The sequence below is a fragment of the Crocuta crocuta genome, unplaced genomic scaffold (genome assembly GCF_008692635.1).
Source record: "Crocuta crocuta isolate KB4526 unplaced genomic scaffold, BGI_CrCroc_1.0 scaffold233, whole genome shotgun sequence".
NCBI classification, from domain to species: Eukaryota; Metazoa; Chordata; class Mammalia; order Carnivora; family Hyaenidae; genus Crocuta; species Crocuta crocuta.
The window spans coordinates 2,197,400-2,215,123 of NW_027529526.1; the positions used below are offsets into that span (position 1 = coordinate 2,197,400).

Sequence of the window (17,724 nt, forward strand, 5' to 3'; positions counted from 1 at the left end):
TGTACTTTTTGTTTTCTGGATTATCTATAATATGTATTTTGTAACGAGAAAAGCAGCATTTTAAAAAATATTTATTAGTTTATTTTGAGAGAGAGTGCATGGCCATGTGCGTGTGGGGAAGGGACGACGAGAGAGGGAGAGAGAGAATCTCAAGCAGGCTCTGCCCAGAGCCAGACATGGAGCTTGAACTCTCCAACAGTGAGATCATGATCTGAGTTGAAATCAAGAGTCAGATACTTAACTGACTGACCCACACAGATGCCCCTGAAAGTAGTTATTTAAAAACATCTTTCCAAGAGTTTGTTTCCTATCAAACCACAGGCTTATAAGGTAACACAGGAAAGTGTTAGAGGTGTTAGCATGGGTAAGAAAACAACTGTTATTTTCAATTTCTGTAACATGTGTATATGAATTTATTATTTTTATTTACTTTAAAATTTTAATGTACAAAAGAATTATATAATATTTATGAAACTACTTAATACTTTGATACTAATTTATATTCATTATAATAAACACAGTAACTTAAAATTTAAAAAACCAATCTGTATAACCTGAAATTATGCTGCATACTATATGAAACACATTTTAGGAAACATGAATTAAAATCTGAAAGATAGGAGGGGAAGCTTTGTGGGCAGAAGGAAAGCACACAATTACAAAACAATTTTAAGTATGTCCATATATGGAGGAAAATCACTGAAGGAGTTTCCAATTAACTAGACCTATAGGCACAAATAAAGTGTAAATTTCGGAAAAGAACAGAAAAGCTTCTGAGACAGGAAGGTAAGAAAGAACAGTGAAGACCGAGAAACTATAGAATGGAGAGTAAGTTAGATGGGGAGAACTACTAGAGTCAGTTACTAGCATGTAAAACCATTCATATTAAAATCCACTTGGGAGAACATTGAAACTAAGTCACAGGTAAGTAACTGAACACTGGAACGACTAGTCAATGGTCTCAGAGCTAACTTGCTTGGTAAATTTCCTTGTTCATCCATTGTACCTCTGTTAACTGCACGAGGACCAGTTTTAGGAAGTTTTATAGAACCAGTGGGGCTATCCTACAGAGCCCTACGTGATTTTCAGATGTTTCTTGAAGATGGCTCTTTGGATGGCAAAAACTTCTTCCCAGAGGAATTCTAGAAGAGCCACACAATATTTGTTTATGAGAAATATTGGTTAGTTCCATTTAAACAAATCAACCTGATGAAGATCTAGCTTTACTTAAAAGATTTACCTTATGAAATCATCTGCCACTTTAAATAGCAAGATCCTCCAGTAAAGGCATTAATTAATTTGCAGTTAAATATTTGCCTAAAGGTAAATGTACATGCTTTGCTCTGAGCCTTTGCACATTCTCCTCCTCCTCATCACCTGGCTTTTAGTCATTTTTTTGTCTACTCTAAGTTTCACAGTTACTAGGTAATACCTTCTGTTTTTTTCTTGATAGCACTATCACAGCTATAATTAATTTTTAAAGTAGTTCTCTGAATGTCTGTCTCCCCTGACAGACTGCAAGCTTCACAAAGGGAAAAGGATGCATGTGTTGTATTCATTGCAATACAGCATCTAGCAGCATATTTAGCCCATATGAAGAGTCCAATAAACATCTGTGATTATCTATTTAAGATACTTGGTGTTAAAAGAACACCACCCTGGTAAGATACAGAAGACACTTTCATACATACATTCTTGGCTAAACTCCAAGAAGCATTACAGCTCTCTACTCAGAGATCACAGTATCATTCCTCAGAGATTCCAATATCTGGCTTTTAAGGAAACAGGGATAGGAAGAATAGCAAACTATTCAACAGAAATCTTTAAATTGCATTTCTCTTCTAATATGCACAGATAAATGGGGTAGAAATAAGAACAAGTGACTCCATATCATCCTCTAAAATGAGGATTATTAGAGAGAGCTGCTGTATCTGCCAGGATACAAAATGGAGATCTGGAATGCTGCTTGCTGAGGCAATCCAAAAAAATTTTAACAATCCAGCATTACAGGGAACAGGACCTCGGAAGTATGTAAAGAGTGACCAAAATTTAACATTTTAATGAAAGTTACACACACAATGAAGCTATTCAGGGTAGTAACTAATGTAGCAATTTTGAGACCAAGCACTTTTTCATTTTTACAGCAGTGCAGGGAGAGGCAGAAGGAGGAAAAATGCGACAGACACAAGACAGAATGAAATGTATGCTCATATTCACTAATACTCCATGCTGACAAGAGTATAATATCCAAACCATGAGAAAAGCAATCAGTCAGTAACCAAAGTGGGGAAGGAAGGGACTTACTAGTTATTGCTTGGATGCCTGATGCTGCCACATTAAAGGCAAGCTAAGAGAGAAAAGAGGAAGGGCACAAGGCACCTCTACCAGCAGTATCCACCAGGTAGAAATACTGGTCAAAATGCTAGGGAAGCTAGATGGTAGGGGAAAAACCCAGCAGCACAGAAAAGCAAGGCTAAAAGGTTTAACGATAAACCAGCAGGGAGAAGTTACATGCCTTGAGGGCAGTATGTGCAGGAAGCTGATTGTTTGGTTTATTAAACGGATTCCTCTCTGTACCCATCTTCTGGTGTTTGTAAAGAGCTCTCTCTGCATCTAGGTGGATAATTTTTTTAACAGTTGCACTACCATATATACTTAATATCACCTAGGAGAAATCCAAAGTTTCAATCTGCTGCACTGCTAAATGTCAGCTGAGTGAAGCTAAAAGGACAGGTTTAATAGCCCCAAATTATCTTTCCTTCCTTCCCAAATTAGGAATTAGGTCTGCTAAAAGGTACAAAGTTCTCTCCAGAGTCCATTCCTTCTGCAAGCCACAGGCCTGATACTACAGGTTATCTTCCCTTCTGTTGGGACTTCTCCGTGTCATTCGTTCTAGTTCTGCCTTTAAAACGCTATCTTGGGGTTGGCAACTTTGGCTTATTTATCAAAGCCCAGTTCAGTGGTTTTCAAACTGTGTTCCAAGAGGGGAGGCCAACTGGGTGGGGCTCGGGGCTCCGAAGTTGGATTCCATCAGAGCACGCTGTTTTGTATAACAAGAGTTCCCAGGAAGAATTAGTGGGGAGAAACTATTCCATTCCTTTATGGAGTTAATACTTCCTACAGTATGTATTTCAAACCACTTAGTTTTTATTTTTCACACTGTCTTCTAATGGACTAAAGGTTAAGTTTCTAGATCTCTTCCCTCTCCCCAACTATACAGACCCCAAAATGGGTGTTTAAGAGTCAATTGAATATATTTCCTTAGTCGATTTAGTCTCAGAACACTGGGGATTTTATAAAATAATTACACATTTCCATGGGATAGTGGTCTGTTTTTCATCATTACAAGACAATCAAATTGGGCACGGACCAAAACCGGGGGTGTGGATTGGCATATGTGTTTCAAAGCTTTTACGAAGCCGGAGGATTGACAAGTCAAGCAAAAAGTGTGTAGACGGACACTACAGTGAAAGCTGCTCTCCTACAGAAACCGAAAGACTTAACAGCACATTTCCTAACGGGAAGGGCTCCTCTGTCAGTCAGAGGCCTCCACGTCCTTCATTCTCAGAAGCCAAGTCGAACCCGGGCTTTGGGTAAATCTTCGAGTCCCTGCTCTTGGTAAAGGGGCAGTCTTCCTATAGGCCAGTAGATTAGGGGTCGCCTATTCCTCGCTTCTGAACAAGAAAGGGCTACCGAGACGGCAGGCTTAGGAGCTGTGGCAACAGCAACAGGGGCACTGGGAAAAGGGGTAGAATCCGCGCCGTCTTGCGGCCCCCAGGCCTGTCAGCTCCTCACCCACCCTCGCACCCGCCCCCATTCTTCGGTCTAAACTTACCAAGTGAGAACTACGGCCCTGGGCAGGAAGTAAGTAACTGGGCTAGGTCGGGTCGAGTTCCGCTGCGCTTCTTAGAGACGCTGCCGGGAAGAGACTGAAACCCAGTAGCCACCGCCGTCGCCGCCGCCTCTGTTACTGGGGGGTCTCGCCTCCATCGCTGGCTGCGAGGACTCTGAGGACACGTGACCGGAAGTACCAAGGCGGGCCTACCGGCCACGTGATCCAGAGCGCGGCCGCCATGACACCTTCCGCTAGTTCCCTCCCTCCCCCGCTGGTTCCCGCCTGTTTCATTTCCTTTCGCCGGCCTCAAGCTGCGAAGGGTCCCAGAATCCTGGCTGGCTCACCCCTTTGGCCTAACGCTCCTTCGATCTCCGACTGCGCTGCGTCTTCGGCCAGCAGCAGCCCGCGGACTGCAGGCCGCAGAGAGCGTAATTGCGACCGCGGCCGGAGGGGGAGGGACCACGCGCAAACAGGGGCGTAACCCGTCACGTGACAAGGAAGTGCCGTTAATAGCGGTGTCCCCGCGTCCCCGGCGCATCTGGATGACGCAAACGAGGGCGGGGAGGTACGGAAGGAGAGAAAGACTCTCCGGTATCGTTCTTAATTGCTCGGTGAGTGCCCCAGCCGCCATCCGTGAGAGAGAGTCCGATCTATTGAGAATTGGGGGCTTCCGGCCTTGGAGTTGGTGGAGCGGAGTTGAGACCTCCGGGCTGCTGGTGTGAGAGCCTGGCTTTGAAAACTTGGTTACCGAGGCTTCTCTCCTCAGGATCTGAATACAGTATTAAAGATATCGCAGCTAAAAAGTTAACTAGTTCCGCTAGGGAGTTTCTTGTGGGCAGGGAGTGTGTCCGGCGGTGGGTACGAAGAATGTTGACTGCGTGATGCGTGTGTGAATGGCCATTTCTCTGTCTGAGATGAAGAGTTCTCTGATTATTCTTGGTTAGAAAAATCCCACGATGGAATGGTGGAATCTCTTATTTACCCTTCGCATAGTATCTTTACTTTTTGCTTGAGTCCTTCTCCTTCCACGTAGTTAGTGGAGGGAGAAAGAATGCTGTGATTTGCTTTTAATGTGTAAGCAGCAAACACTGGTCCATTGGTAAAATGAGTACTAGGGCGATGATAAAAGCCTTTTCTTAATCCTACTCCTCGTTTTTGTTACTATCAAGGATTGCGTGGAAGTGGGAGGGTGATTAGATTAGGACTCAGAACTGGATTCTAGTCACAGGCGCTCTGTAACCTTGGGCAAGCCAAGTTGTTTTCCTGACTTGGATAACCATTTATAGCCACCTTCTAATTGCTTAGGTTTGTTTTTGTTTTGTCTAGAGGTGTGCAGGCTCAACAGAAGAAATGTGTAAACCCAGTTTTGCAGAAAGGTAGGATTTTATTAGATGAAGATCCAAAACACAGGATCTATTGAACCATAGAGGCACAGGAAGTTTATACAATGAAAGAGGAACAAAAATTAGCAAGGTATAGTTGGAAAATAGGGGTAAAGTGGAAGATGAGGCTGGTAAGATAAACAAGGATGAGATCATAAATTAGGGGGGAGCTTTTGAAGGTTTATACAGAGATTTCATTTTATTTATTTTTTTTTCAGAGATTTCTTTTTAAAAGTAGGTACTGAAAAAAATATTGTGATTATGGAAAATTGCAGATACAAGTAGGATAATAAAATGAACCCGCATGTACTCCTAATCTGTCTCTAACAGTTGTCAGCGTTCTACTGTTTTTATTACAGAGAATTTAAATGTGTAAATAATTTTTATATCCGTTGTCACACTTAATAGTAGATTTTAATTTGAGCTCGATTCTATTATATTTAAGTACTAGCTAGGAAGATTATGTGAAAATTTTAGTTCAGTCAAAAGTGTGACATGACTACTTTAAAAACGATGCTGTTTTAGGTTATAATACAGAAAGTTAATGTCCAGATGAAGGAAGTTTTACTGTTTCTTTTCTGTTCTTTGTTATTCAGCTACTCAAGGAGTATTATGTACAGTTCTAGGCACCATATTTTGGGCAAACTAAATTCCCTTCGTAGAAGGTTGACAAGAAGAGAGAGGAATTTGGAACTTGTTATGCCAGAAATAATTGAAGAATTGGGAATGTTAAATTTTTAGAAGACCTGATAACACTTTTCAAGTACTGAAGGGTTGTTTTGGAAGAAGTAAACATACCTTTAAACTGCAGAAGACACAATTAGAAATAATTAGTAAAAGCTCTAAGTGATCAGATCGCAATATTAAAGAGAAAAAGCCCAAAGGAAAGTATAAATTTGGAGTTGGCTTAACACCGTCACCCCACAACTTCTGTTGAGAACTGACATTGCTTATGCTGTTTCTTTTTCATTCTCATTTCCCATTAAGTATAAATTTTTTAAAAAATAGGAACCTATTAGGTTTTGTTTTGTTTTACCTCATTAAATTATAACTTGCAGAACACTGAGATCAAAGCCGGATGGCCTATCCACTTCAAAGTGTAAGATCACAATTGGAAGAGAAAGACACCATCTGCTTTAGGATCTTGTACCATGGTTTTATCTTTTTCTTGTGTCTTCCTTCTTTTTCATTCTAAAGACTCTTAGCTACTATTTACACATCTGAGTCTCTCCTGCTCAGAAAGCCCAGAGAGATTTTCTCCTTTTCCATTAGATTTCTTGAGTAATTGAAAGGCCTTGTCTTTACTGCCTTACCACTCACCACTTTTCTTAAGTTTTTGTTTTCTAGTGTGTGCCCACAGAACTTCACAGAAATTATGTGATTGCCTAACACCAAATCCTTTGATGTCTTTCTGTTGCCTACGAAATTAAAATTTCTTAAGGTTCTTTGGTTTGAAATTAAAAGTGTTTCATACCTTGTGTTGAATTACTATTCTTTTATTTTTCATTACTCCATTCCTTGTATCCCATGTCTCAACCAAAGACTAAACTTGTATTCTCTGAATGTATCCTCTGTATTTTGGCTTATTGCTGCCCATTCCCTTTACCTTCTGATAAAAGCCTATTCCATTCCAGTGGAAGTGTTCCCTTAAGAAGTGTTCTATGGTTCGCTATAACTCAGTATGAAATATGATTCTTCTGTCCTGTAAGTTCCAACATAGCATTTTGCTTATGTTTTCCTTATGAAGTGTATGTGCATGTGTGCGTGTATGCTCTTTTCCTCCCTATTTATAAAGAGACTGATTTCTGGAATTATTTTGTCTTGTTTTCACCACTGTGCCTCATATTTCACTAGGGACTCAGTAAAATAAATAAGTGAAAAAAAATGAGAGATTTTTTTTCCTTAGGTCAAGAATTCTCAAAAGAAGCATTTTTCAAAGATTTTATTTTATTTTTTAAATGTTTATTTTATAATTTTTTTTAACGTTTTATTTATTTCTGATAGAGAGAGACAGCGTGAGCAAGGGAGGGTCAGAGAGAGAGGGAGTTACAGAATCTGAAGCAGGCTCCAGGCTCTGAGCTGTCAGCACAGAGCCAGACATGGGGCTCGATCCCACAAACCGTGAGATCATGACCTGAGCTGAAGTCGGACGCTTAACTGACTGAGCCACCTAGGCACCCCAATGTTTATTTATTTTTGAGAGAGAGAGTATGAGAGAGGCAGAGAGAGGACACAGAATCCCAAGCAGGCTCTACACTGTCAGCAGAGTGGAGCTCAAACCCACAAACCGTGAGATTATGACCTGATCAGAAATCAAGAGTTAGATGCTCAACCACTGAGCCAGCCAGGCACCCCTAAAGATTTTATTTTTAAGTAATCTCTACACCTGACATGCGCTTCAACTCACAACCCCACGTTCAGGAGTCTCATGCTCCAATGACTGACCAGCCAGGCACCCTGGAATTCTTAAATATTTTGAGTCTAGGACTACTAAAGGTTTGGTTTTCTTTTTGGAATGGTATTCTTGTATTAAGAATAGTATAACGAAGAGGAGATACGACTATATTATGTGTATGCAATAAAAAACATCATAAACTTAATATGTGTTTTGCCACTGGAAAGTATACTCCGTGAATGTTAGGACTTTGTTTTGTCTTCTATTTTGTCTCCCTGACCTAGAACAATGCACAAGTTGGTGCTATTGTAACTGAACAAACGTGGGTTCACTCCTGTGAGTCACAGGTAGAAGCTACGGTGGGTAGAGTTGTTGCACAGAGGAAACTTAATTTGCAGCAAACAGGGAGATCATGGGGAATAACTTTCAAAGCTATGACTCCCTGTGAAAGGGTGAATTTGTTTGTTTGTTTTAGGGTTAGAATGAATATTTAGAAGGGGAGCCTTGTCACCTCTATGTAGGAGCACCACACATGCTCCTTTAGGAAATATGCTTATACATACGTTGTATATTATGTAAAGAAGGCTTGTGCTCCTCCTTGGGTGGAGATTTTCATATTCAAATGAGGTAAAAGTGACTGTTGGGCACTCCCGTGGGTCACTCATGGTCTGTCTGCACTGCATGAGTCAGGAGTTAAGCTCAAACTGGTTTGGGTGGTTTGGGCCGCCAGAGCTCCTGTCTAGGCAGTCATTGCTTGAGGGGTAGTTTCAGTTTCCCTCACATGATGTTCTGCCCCTCTGGTCTTTTGCTGAGTTAAGATGTAGGCTGGAAAGAAGAGCTTAAGGAAAAATGTGGGACAGAGGTTAGTAGGAACAAGCAGGTGAGCAGTAAAGGCCGAGGTTTGGGGTCTAGCTGGTAACTATATACATATTTGTTGAATAAGTGAATACATTTTCTGGAAAAAAAACTGTAAGTAATTTAAAAACAAGTATAAACTGTGGCTTCTGAGTTTTTCTATAGTGTTGGTTTTTTTTTTTTAATGTTTATTTTGAGAGAGTGCAGGGGAGAGGGGGGGAAGAGAGATAGAGAGGGAGAGAGAGAAAATCCCAAGTAGGCTCTTGTGTCATCAGTGCAGAGCCCGACACAGGGCTTGCATGAACCCCTAGGTCATGACCTGAGCCAAAACCAAGAGTGGGGCACTCAACCTACTTAGCCACCCAGGCGCCCCTGTAGTGTCTGCTTTTATTCTTTATTTGGCATGTTACAAAAATTGAGAAAAGGTAAAATTAATGGGTAAGAATTTTCTTAAATTTTGTTTCTTTTCTGGAAATTGGAGCAATTTGGCAAAAATGTACACTTGAGAGTTGCTGAACAGGTAACTCTTGTGTTAGCTTACAGAGTCTTCATCTCCAGTAGGGGTCCTTTGTCCCTTTCTTGTGTTTCTCTATGTTCTCCGTGTATCCATTAAATGCTTGCTAACTGAGCAAGGAGCTTCCTAAAATTATTATTTTTTTGCAGGTTTTATTCAGGAATACTGTGCCTGTTACTCAACATAGTTTCAACTTTCCAGCTAAATGACTTATGTGCCAGTGATACCGGAGTCCTACAGCCATGTTCTTGCAGAGTTTGAGTCTCTGGATCCATTACTTTCAGCCCTGAGGCTGGACTCCAGTCGTCTAAAGGTGAATTTATTGATCTGTGTATCTGTTTCATGTTCATATTCATATAGTTTGTGTGCTCTGGTACATATGCTTCTGTCCTCTAGTTCTTTATGTTTAATGGAATCATGGGTGTTCTTGCCTCTGCTAGTAACACCTTACATACAAGTAGCATGTTTATAGGACATTCTCTCTTTTTATTTTACATTTTTTTTTTTTTTTTAATTTTTGAGAGAGTGAGAGAGAGACAGCACGAGCGGGGGAGGGGCGGGAGGAGGAAGACACAGAATCTGAAACAGGCTCCAGGCACAGAGCCTGACACGGGGCTCGAGCCCATGAACCATGAGATCATGACCGGAGCCAAAGTTGGATGCTTAACTGTCTGAGCCATTAGGCATCCAGCTCTTTTTTTTTTTTTTTTAATGTTTTTATTTATTTCTGAGAGAGAGAGAGAGAGAGAGAGAGACAGAGAGACAGCATGAGCAGGGGAAGGTGAGAGAGAGAGAGGGAGACACAGAATCCGAAGCAAACTCCAGGCTCTGAGCTGGCTGTCAGCACAGAGCCTGATGTGGGGCTCGAGCCCATGAACCGTGAGATCATGACCTGAGCCAAAGTCGGATGCTTAACCAACTGAGCCACCCAGGCGCCCCAATCCAGCTCCTTCTTGATTTACTCTCTGAGCTATAATTTGAATTATTTCCCCCCATCCTTGAAAACCGTGATATTGATTGTTCAGGGTTTTTTTTTTTTCCTTCACAGTAATCTTGCTGTTTTCTCTCAGAAAGTAATGTATTTGGTTGAAAATAAGTAGTATAAATGAGTATACCATGTTGCATTTTAAGCAACATGTACCACTATCATTATACTAAACTCATTCCAGAACAAGGAGTTTGATGTATCCTCCATTTTAGGTAACAGAACAAAAGCCATTAGCTGTGTGGGAGAAAGTATGTGTTTCCCTCAAACCCTGAATTCTTTTGATGAACTCAGGAATGACATGGTAAAGAACACAATCTTATAACCAATTCCAAAATAATTTTATCCTTATACTTTTGCTCCCCTACCTAAGTAATTTTCTAGCCTCTAAGTGGAAGAATAGGACATTATAGGTAATGTGATATAAGCAACAATCATGAGAGTTGGTTTCAGTTAGACTTTTTTTTTAAAGTTTATTTTTGAGAAAGAATGAGCAGGGGAGGGGCAGAGAGAGAGAATCACAAGCAGGCAACAGAGCAGAGCCTGACATGGGGCTTGAACTCAAGAATCTGAGCTGAAATCAAGAGTTGGATGCTTAACTGACTGAGGCACCCAGGCGCCCCCACCTTTAATCCATCTTGACTGTATTTTTCTGTAGGTGAAAGTGGTCCAGTTGCTGTCTAGAGTCCCCAACATTATTTGTTGAAGAGAGTGTCTTTTTCCCATTTATTTCTCTGTTATTGAAGATTAATTGACCATATAACTGTGCTTTTATTTTTGGGTTTTCTGTTCTGTTTCCTTGATCTATGTGTCTGTTTTTATGCCAGTACCATACTGTTTTAATTAATACTATTTTGTAATATAACTTGAAATCTGAACTAGTGATACCTCCAGTGTTTCCAAGATTGCTTTGGCTACTCAAGACCTTTTGTAGTTCCATGCAAAATTTAGGATTGTTTGTTCTCTGTGAAAAATGCTGTTGGTATTTTGATAGGGATTGCATTTAATCTATAGATTGCTTTCGGTAGTATAGACGTTTTAACAATATTTGTTCTGTCAATCCATGAGCATGGAATATCTTTGCATTTCTTTGCATTGTCTTGAATTTCTTTCATCCGTGTTTTATAGTTTTCAGAGTACAGGATTTTCATCTCCTTGGTTAAATTTATTCCTAGATATTTTATTGTTTTAGGGGCAGTTGTAAATGGGACTGTTTTCTTAATTTCACTTTCTGTTGCTTCATTATTACTGTATAGGAATGCAAAAGGTTTCTGTACATTTATTTTGTATTCCGTGAGTTTACTGTATTTATCAATTCTAGTGGTTTCTTGGTGGTGTCTTTAGGGTTTTCTCTATATAGTAACATGTTACCTGCAAATAATGAGAGTTTTACTTTTTCCTTCCCAATTTGGATGCCTTCTCTTTCTTTATGTTTTCTAATAGCTGTGTCTAGGACTTCCAGTAACATGTTGAATAAAAGTGGTGAGAATGGATATCCTTGTCTTGTTCCTGACCTTAAAGCTCTGTTTTTCACCATTGGGTGTATGTTGGCTGTGCGTTTTTCATATAAGGTCCTTATTATGTTGAGGTCTGTTCCCTCTAGATGTACTTTGCAGAGGGTTTTTATCATGAATGGATGTTGTACTTTGTCAAATGCTTTTTCTGCATTTATTGAAATGATTATATGGTTTTATCCTCATTGATGTGATGTATCACTTTGTTTGCGAATATTGAACCATTCTTGTATCCTGGGAATAAATCCCACTTGGTAGTGCTATAAGATTTTTTAAACTTATTCTTGGATTTAGCTTGCTAATATTTTGTTGAGGATATTTGCATTGATATTCATGAGAGATATTGAACTCTAGTTCTCTTTTTTTGTGGTATTTTTATCTGGTTTTGGTATCAGGGTGATACTGGCCTCATAGAATGAATTTGGAAATTTTTCTTCCTCTTGTGTTTTTTGGAGTAGTTTGAGAATAATAGGTATAAATTCTTCTTTAAATGTTTGACAGAATTTGCCTGTGAAGCCATCTGGCCCTGGCCCTTTGTTTGTTGGGAGTTTCTTTCTCTTTTTTTCTTTCTATTTTTAATGAGTCTGGTTACACGTTTGTCAATTTGTAGATCTTTTCAAAGAACCAGCTCCTGGGAGCCCCTGGGTTAAGTGTCCAACTCTTGATTTTGGCTCAGGTATGATCCCAGAATTATGGGATCAAGCCCCACCTTGGGCTCCGTGCTGAGCATGGAGCCTGCTTAAGATTCTCCTTCTCTCCCCTGCTTGCATGCACGCTCTCTCTCTCTTAACCACACGCACACTCTCTCTCTCTCTCTCTTTCTCTCTCTCTCTCAGAACCAGCTCCTGGATTCATTGATCTGCTGTATTGGTTTTTTTTTTGTTTCTATATCATTTATTTCTGCTCTAATTTTTATTATATCTTTATTATTTCCTTCCTTTGGCTGGGTTTGGGTTTTATTCTTTTTAGCTTTTTTAGGTGTGAGGTCGTTTGTTTTTCCTGCTTCTTGAGGTAGGCCTGTATTGCTATAAACTGCCCTCTTGAAACTGCTTTTGCTGTATTCCAAAGATTTTGGACTGTTGTGCTGTTGTGTTGTCATTTAATTTGTTTCCATGTAATTTTTTATTTTTTCTTTGATTTTTTCTTTGATCCATTCATTGTTTAGTAGCATGTTTTTAGTCTCCATGTATTATGTGCTTTTCAAATTTTTTCTTGTGGTTGATTTCTAGTTTCATAATATTGTGGTAAGAAAAGATGCATGGTATGATTTCAGGTTTTTTGAATTTGTTGAGACTTGTTTTGTGGCCTAATGTGTCATCTATTCTAGAGAATGTTCCATGTGCACTTGAAAAGAATGTTGCAGTCTGCTGTTTTAGGGTAAAATTTTCTGAATATGTCTATTAAATCCATCTGTTCCAGTGTGTCATTCAAAGCCACTGTTTTCTTGTTGAGTTTCTGTTTGGATGATCTGTCCATTGATCTAAGTCAGGTGTTCCAGTCCCATTATTCAGGTCCTATAATTATTCGGGTGTTCTGGTCCAGTGCTATTATTATGTCACTATGTGTATGAGTAAACTATATGCATATATATATATATATATATATATATATATATATATGTATACACTATTATTATATATATTGATTGTTTCCAAAAGGCTTTCTTTTCCTCTGACTCTGCCTTTTACCTGGTAAGGTAAACCTGCTTAAGAAACCCCAGCAGGCTTAGACTTATTATCTGGGGTTTAATCAGATAGCCCCTATAACTTCAGGAGAAACTTGGTAAATGAATAGATTTTCCAGCTTCTATGGTGGAAATCACAGTTGAAGAGGGTTGGCCTGTTCATTAGCCAAGCAATAAATTTTGCCACGTGGTGTTGCGCACAGCATGGCCACTGTTTTCTCTGGTGGAATAAGGAAGGGGATCAGCAGGCTGAGAGTGTAACAGTATAGTGACCTGCATTTGTGTCCTCTCCAGTATCCCCCATTCTAAAAGCTGTAGGTGATTTGTGTGCTAATTATGTGGACTAGAAATGATTCAAGTGAGTAAACGGTTAAAGCAGTTGCTTTCTCCCCTGGGGACTTACTTGGTCTTTCATCTTTGTGGTCAGCATTGGAATGATGCAGCCAAATTACACAAAAGATGAATGGCTTAATAACTGGATTTTGCCAAGGGAAAATTACTCATTTATATAATTGAGCCTATTCAGTCATTTTGAGATTCAATTAAAAATTTAAAACCAAAATGTTCTGTCTGTGTCTTGTGCCAGAATGAGAAGCTGAGTGCCATTACATGGTGTCCAGCTGGGCAGGAAGGGAGGTGGGGGAGGAACCTGCTACATAGATCCTTAGTGTTTATGTCTAGTAGTTTAGTTTATTTAGTTTATTTGGTTATGTGACTACGATCATCTCACCCTTGTCTGTTTACATGTTTTCAGTGCACGAGCATAGCTGTGTCTCGGAAATGGTTGGCTTTGGGAAGTTCGGGAGGAGGACTCAATCTCATTCAGAAGGAAGGCTGGAAGCACAGGCTTTTTCTTTCACACAGGGTAAGCTTAAGCATAGTCCTGCCATCTACCATTTGGAGTATTTTTCAGAAATTCCAATTCCTCTGTTATCAATAATCATTTGGAGTACAAGAGGAATGTAAATCTTGAGATGTAAAAGTAAAAAATTACCATTTTTGAGAAGCCTAATATTTTTCCTTTTGTGTTCTAGGAAGGTGCAATTTTTCAGGTCGCCTGTTGTTTACATGATGATGATTATATTGCTGTAGCTACCAGGTGAGAAACTGCTTTAAAATTATCTGATCTTTTGTAAATACATTTTAAATTGACAAACCCTAGTTGTGTGTCTGTTAGGGTGGCCATCCATCCTGGTTTGCCTATGACTGTCCCAGTTTGAGCACTGAAAGTTCTGAGTCCTAAGGACAGCAGTTTCCAGCAAACCAGGACGGACAGTTGGTCACCCTATGGTTTATGGAAAATGTCAGCAGTGATGCAACAACATTTCCGTGGCCTTAAAAGCAAAAGGTAACAGAGATGATTTGGAACATCTTAAGTTCTCTTGTACTGGATTGGTGGACTAAGGAAAGGAAATTAGTACCTTGATTTTCTACTACTTCTTTTTGAAGACCAGGAGTTTGCATATGTATTTAATATAATTGATACTGGGAAACAAAGAGACTACCTTTTTTACCCTCACCAAAAACTTGCTTTTGTGATTCAATTCTTGCAGTCAAGGTCTCGTAGTTATTTGGGAATTAAATCAGGAGCGTCGTGGGAAACCAGAACGAATTTATGTGTCTTCAGAACACAAAGGCCGAAAAGTTACAGCTCTCTGTTGGGATACAGCTATTCTTAGAGTTTTTGTAGGTGATCATATGGGGAAAGTTTCTGCCATCAAACTCAACACTTCTAAACAAGTAAAGGTGAGAACCATTCCAATTCCTATGTGTGTGGGTGAGATAGAAGATATTGTCTTACAGAATTGGAGTTGAGGACACGGTTTTATTTAGTCTTTCTTGGGGGACTGATCTAGAGCCCACAGTATTAATTTTGAGGAGAACTGTTTGTATGTAATCTGGTTTGGCTTGATACTGTTGCAGGGTGGCTTCTGCGAGCTAAAGTCAATAATTTGCACATTGTATAGTAACTCTCTAACTCACCTGTATGGCTCACTTAAAGCATTTCTACTAGGCTATTAATAAAGATAAGATGCCTCTTTATTAGTTGTGTGAATAAAATGACAAACATAGAAATGGTACTAGTTGCCCAGACTCCTATTCTCTTGGTCTCTGTTTAGAAGAAACTCATGAGTCTAGGTATATATTTTTTAGAATGGATGTTACTTACTGTGAAGTGAATCTTAAAGGCACCTCTTGGATTGTGCTCAGCTGCATGGGTCCCAGGCTTCCTGCCACAGTTGTTGCAGTAGAAGGGTTGAGTATCAGGTTACCCTGACAGAATGTTCCAGTCTCACTAAGGCAGAGCAGAGCAGGGATGCCTGGGTGGCTCAGTCGGTTAAGCATCTGACTTGATCTCCTGAGTGGTCATGATCTTATGGTTCATGAGATCGAGCCCCACATTGGGCTTGTTCTGACAACACAGATCCTGGTTGTGATTCTCTTTATTTCTCTCTGCCCCTTCCTCATTCATGTTCTCTCCCTCCCTCTCTCTCTCTCTCTTTCTCTCTCTCTCTAACATAAAAGAAAAAAAGGCAGAGCAGACCAACTTCATACAGTCCCTCTTCAGGACTGTTATAGTAGGGAACTTGGGTTATTTCCATGTAGGATATTGGCAAGAAAGAAATCTAACTACCAGTGGCTAAATTATTTTATTTTAATTAACATATAAGAATAGTCTTCTTCTGGTTTGGTCATGCTGACACTTCAAAGTTACCGCTTGATTCCTAACATATATTTTTTTTATCTCAAATATAGTTGGAAACTTACAGGTAGTATAGCCCTAGTTTGTCTTTTTTTCCAAAAGGAGAAGTACTGTCTTATGTGTGACAAAATTCTCTCACATGTCCCAAAATTTGCTTCATCTTTGTCATTCCAGCTTCTAAGACTAGATAACCAGAAACAGAGTCTTAAGAGTTGTTTTTGGGGTGCCTGAGTGGCTCAGTCGGTTAAGCATCCGACTTCGGCTCGGGTCATGATCTCACAGTTCGTGGGTTTGAGCCCAGCATCGGTCTTTGTGCTGACAGCTAGCTCAGAGCCTGGAGCCTGTTTTAGATTCTGCATCTCCCTCTCTCTCAGACCCTCCCCTGCTCATGCTGTCTCTCTCTCAGAAATAAATAAAAACATTAAAAAAAAAAAAAAAGAGTTGTTTTCTACAGTTATATAACAAATTATTTCACAAAACTTTTAAATGAGTGAAGGTTTGATATCCGAACAGGCAAGTTAAATTTCGGCCCATTAAAAATTTTTATTTTGCGGGGCGCCTGGGTGGCTCAGTCGGTTAAACATCTGACTTTGGCTCAGGTCATGATCACATGGTTTGTGGGTTCGAGCCCCGCGTCAGGCTCTGTGCTGACAGCTAACTCAGAGCCTGGAGCCTGCTTCCGATTCTGTGTCTCCCTCTCTCTCTGACCCTCCCCTGTTCACGCTGTTTCTCTCTCTCTCTCTCTCTCTGAAATAAATAAAAAATATTAAAAAAAAAAAAGAAAAAGAAACCTGTTTTTAAAAAAAAAAAAAATTTATTTTGCTGTCCAAAGTTATTTTCACTTAAAAGGTAAAGAAGAGATCATATGTATACATAAAGATAAATATTTTCTTATCATGTCTTTTTTAGGCAGCTGCTGCCTTTGTGATGTTTCCTGTTCAGACAATAACAACAGTTGACTCCAGTGTTGTCCAGTTAGATTATTTGGATGGAAGACTACTTATATCTTCACTTACTCGATCCTTCTTGTGTGACACTGAGAGGTATGTTGACCAACCATGGGCCATAGGTTATGCAGAATTGTAAGACTCTCAGAGACTTAGAAGTCATTTAGTTCAAATTGTTGAGTTTAGTAATAGAGATGTTAATGAGGGACAAGCTGTGTGCAAGCTGATGTTAGAGAGTAGGAAAGACATAGAGGAGACTGAGACAGTGGGCGACGAAGACAGATGTTCAGTTCTCTCCATGAAGTGTGGTCAGAGAGCCATGAGGGAAGGCCAAACAAAGGTCTGTTTCAATTATGGGAAATCATGAAGTCTCTTGATTGAATTTATTGTTTAGATTTGTTGTGTGTTTAATAGAATTTTACCAATGGGTAAAATTGAGTGAAGAATCAATAAGAACTTTGTGAATATCTATTTTATTGGAATCCCCAGGGTAGAGTCAAAGGTTCAGTGAATGGCAAAGACGTGTATTAGAGGTAGCTGGGAAACACCTGAACAGAATAGTAAACATCTTGAAATGAGTATTATGTATCACTGTCCTGAAGTTCTTCAGCCATCCTCACTGCAGGGACATTTTCACTGGTGGTTCTTTTTTCCCCACTACCATGTTCTTTAGGACCAGCCACTCTTTAAAACGATTTATTAAGGAGAATTTTGAGCATATATGAAAGAGAGATTTGTATATTGAAGCCCCAGCCAGCTTCAGTAATTTTGATGATGATTTTTGGTAGGCTAAATTTGGAGTAAAATGAGAAGGAAGGGACATTCTCACAGTAAGGAATAGCCTCTTGGGGAAAAGTGAGAAAGAATTAGGCATATTTTAAAACCTGCCAGTCTGGGATACGTAGGGGA

At 39.7% G+C, this 17,724-nt stretch overlaps 3 protein-coding genes across 12 annotated transcripts in view; 2 read left to right on the top strand and 1 right to left on the bottom strand.

The window, feature by feature from the left end:
* Window positions 1–4,290, bottom strand: part of GTF2H1 (general transcription factor IIH subunit 1) — a 35,867-nt gene extending 31,577 nt beyond the window's left edge. For both annotated transcript variants that reach the window (XR_013334363.1, XM_077761108.1), the window contains exon 1: window positions 3,836–4,290. The gene's annotated coding sequence lies outside the window, so the exon portion shown is untranslated. The remainder of the gene's footprint in view (window positions 1–3,835) is intronic.
* LOC144229143 (serum amyloid A protein) overlaps window positions 1–17,724 on the top strand; it is a 218,577-nt gene that overhangs the window by 134,996 nt on the left and 65,857 nt on the right. The window lies entirely within an intron of this gene.
* HPS5 (HPS5 biogenesis of lysosomal organelles complex 2 subunit 2) overlaps window positions 4,350–17,724 on the top strand; it is a 39,366-nt gene continuing 25,991 nt past the window's right edge. For 5 of the 9 annotated variants that reach the window (XR_013334361.1, XM_077761100.1, XM_077761105.1 and 2 more), the window contains exons 1-6: window positions 4,351–4,446; window positions 9,131–9,294; window positions 13,919–14,029; window positions 14,199–14,263; window positions 14,718–14,910; window positions 16,778–16,911. Coding sequence is in view for 7 of the 9 variants with exons in the window: in XM_077761100.1 (XP_077617226.1) it covers window positions 9,187–9,294; window positions 13,919–14,029; window positions 14,199–14,263; window positions 14,718–14,910; window positions 16,778–16,911 (611 nt within the window). In the remaining 2 variants the exon portion in view is untranslated. The other 4 variants (XR_013334362.1, XM_077761101.1, XM_077761102.1 and 1 more) reach the window with 4 other exon arrangements.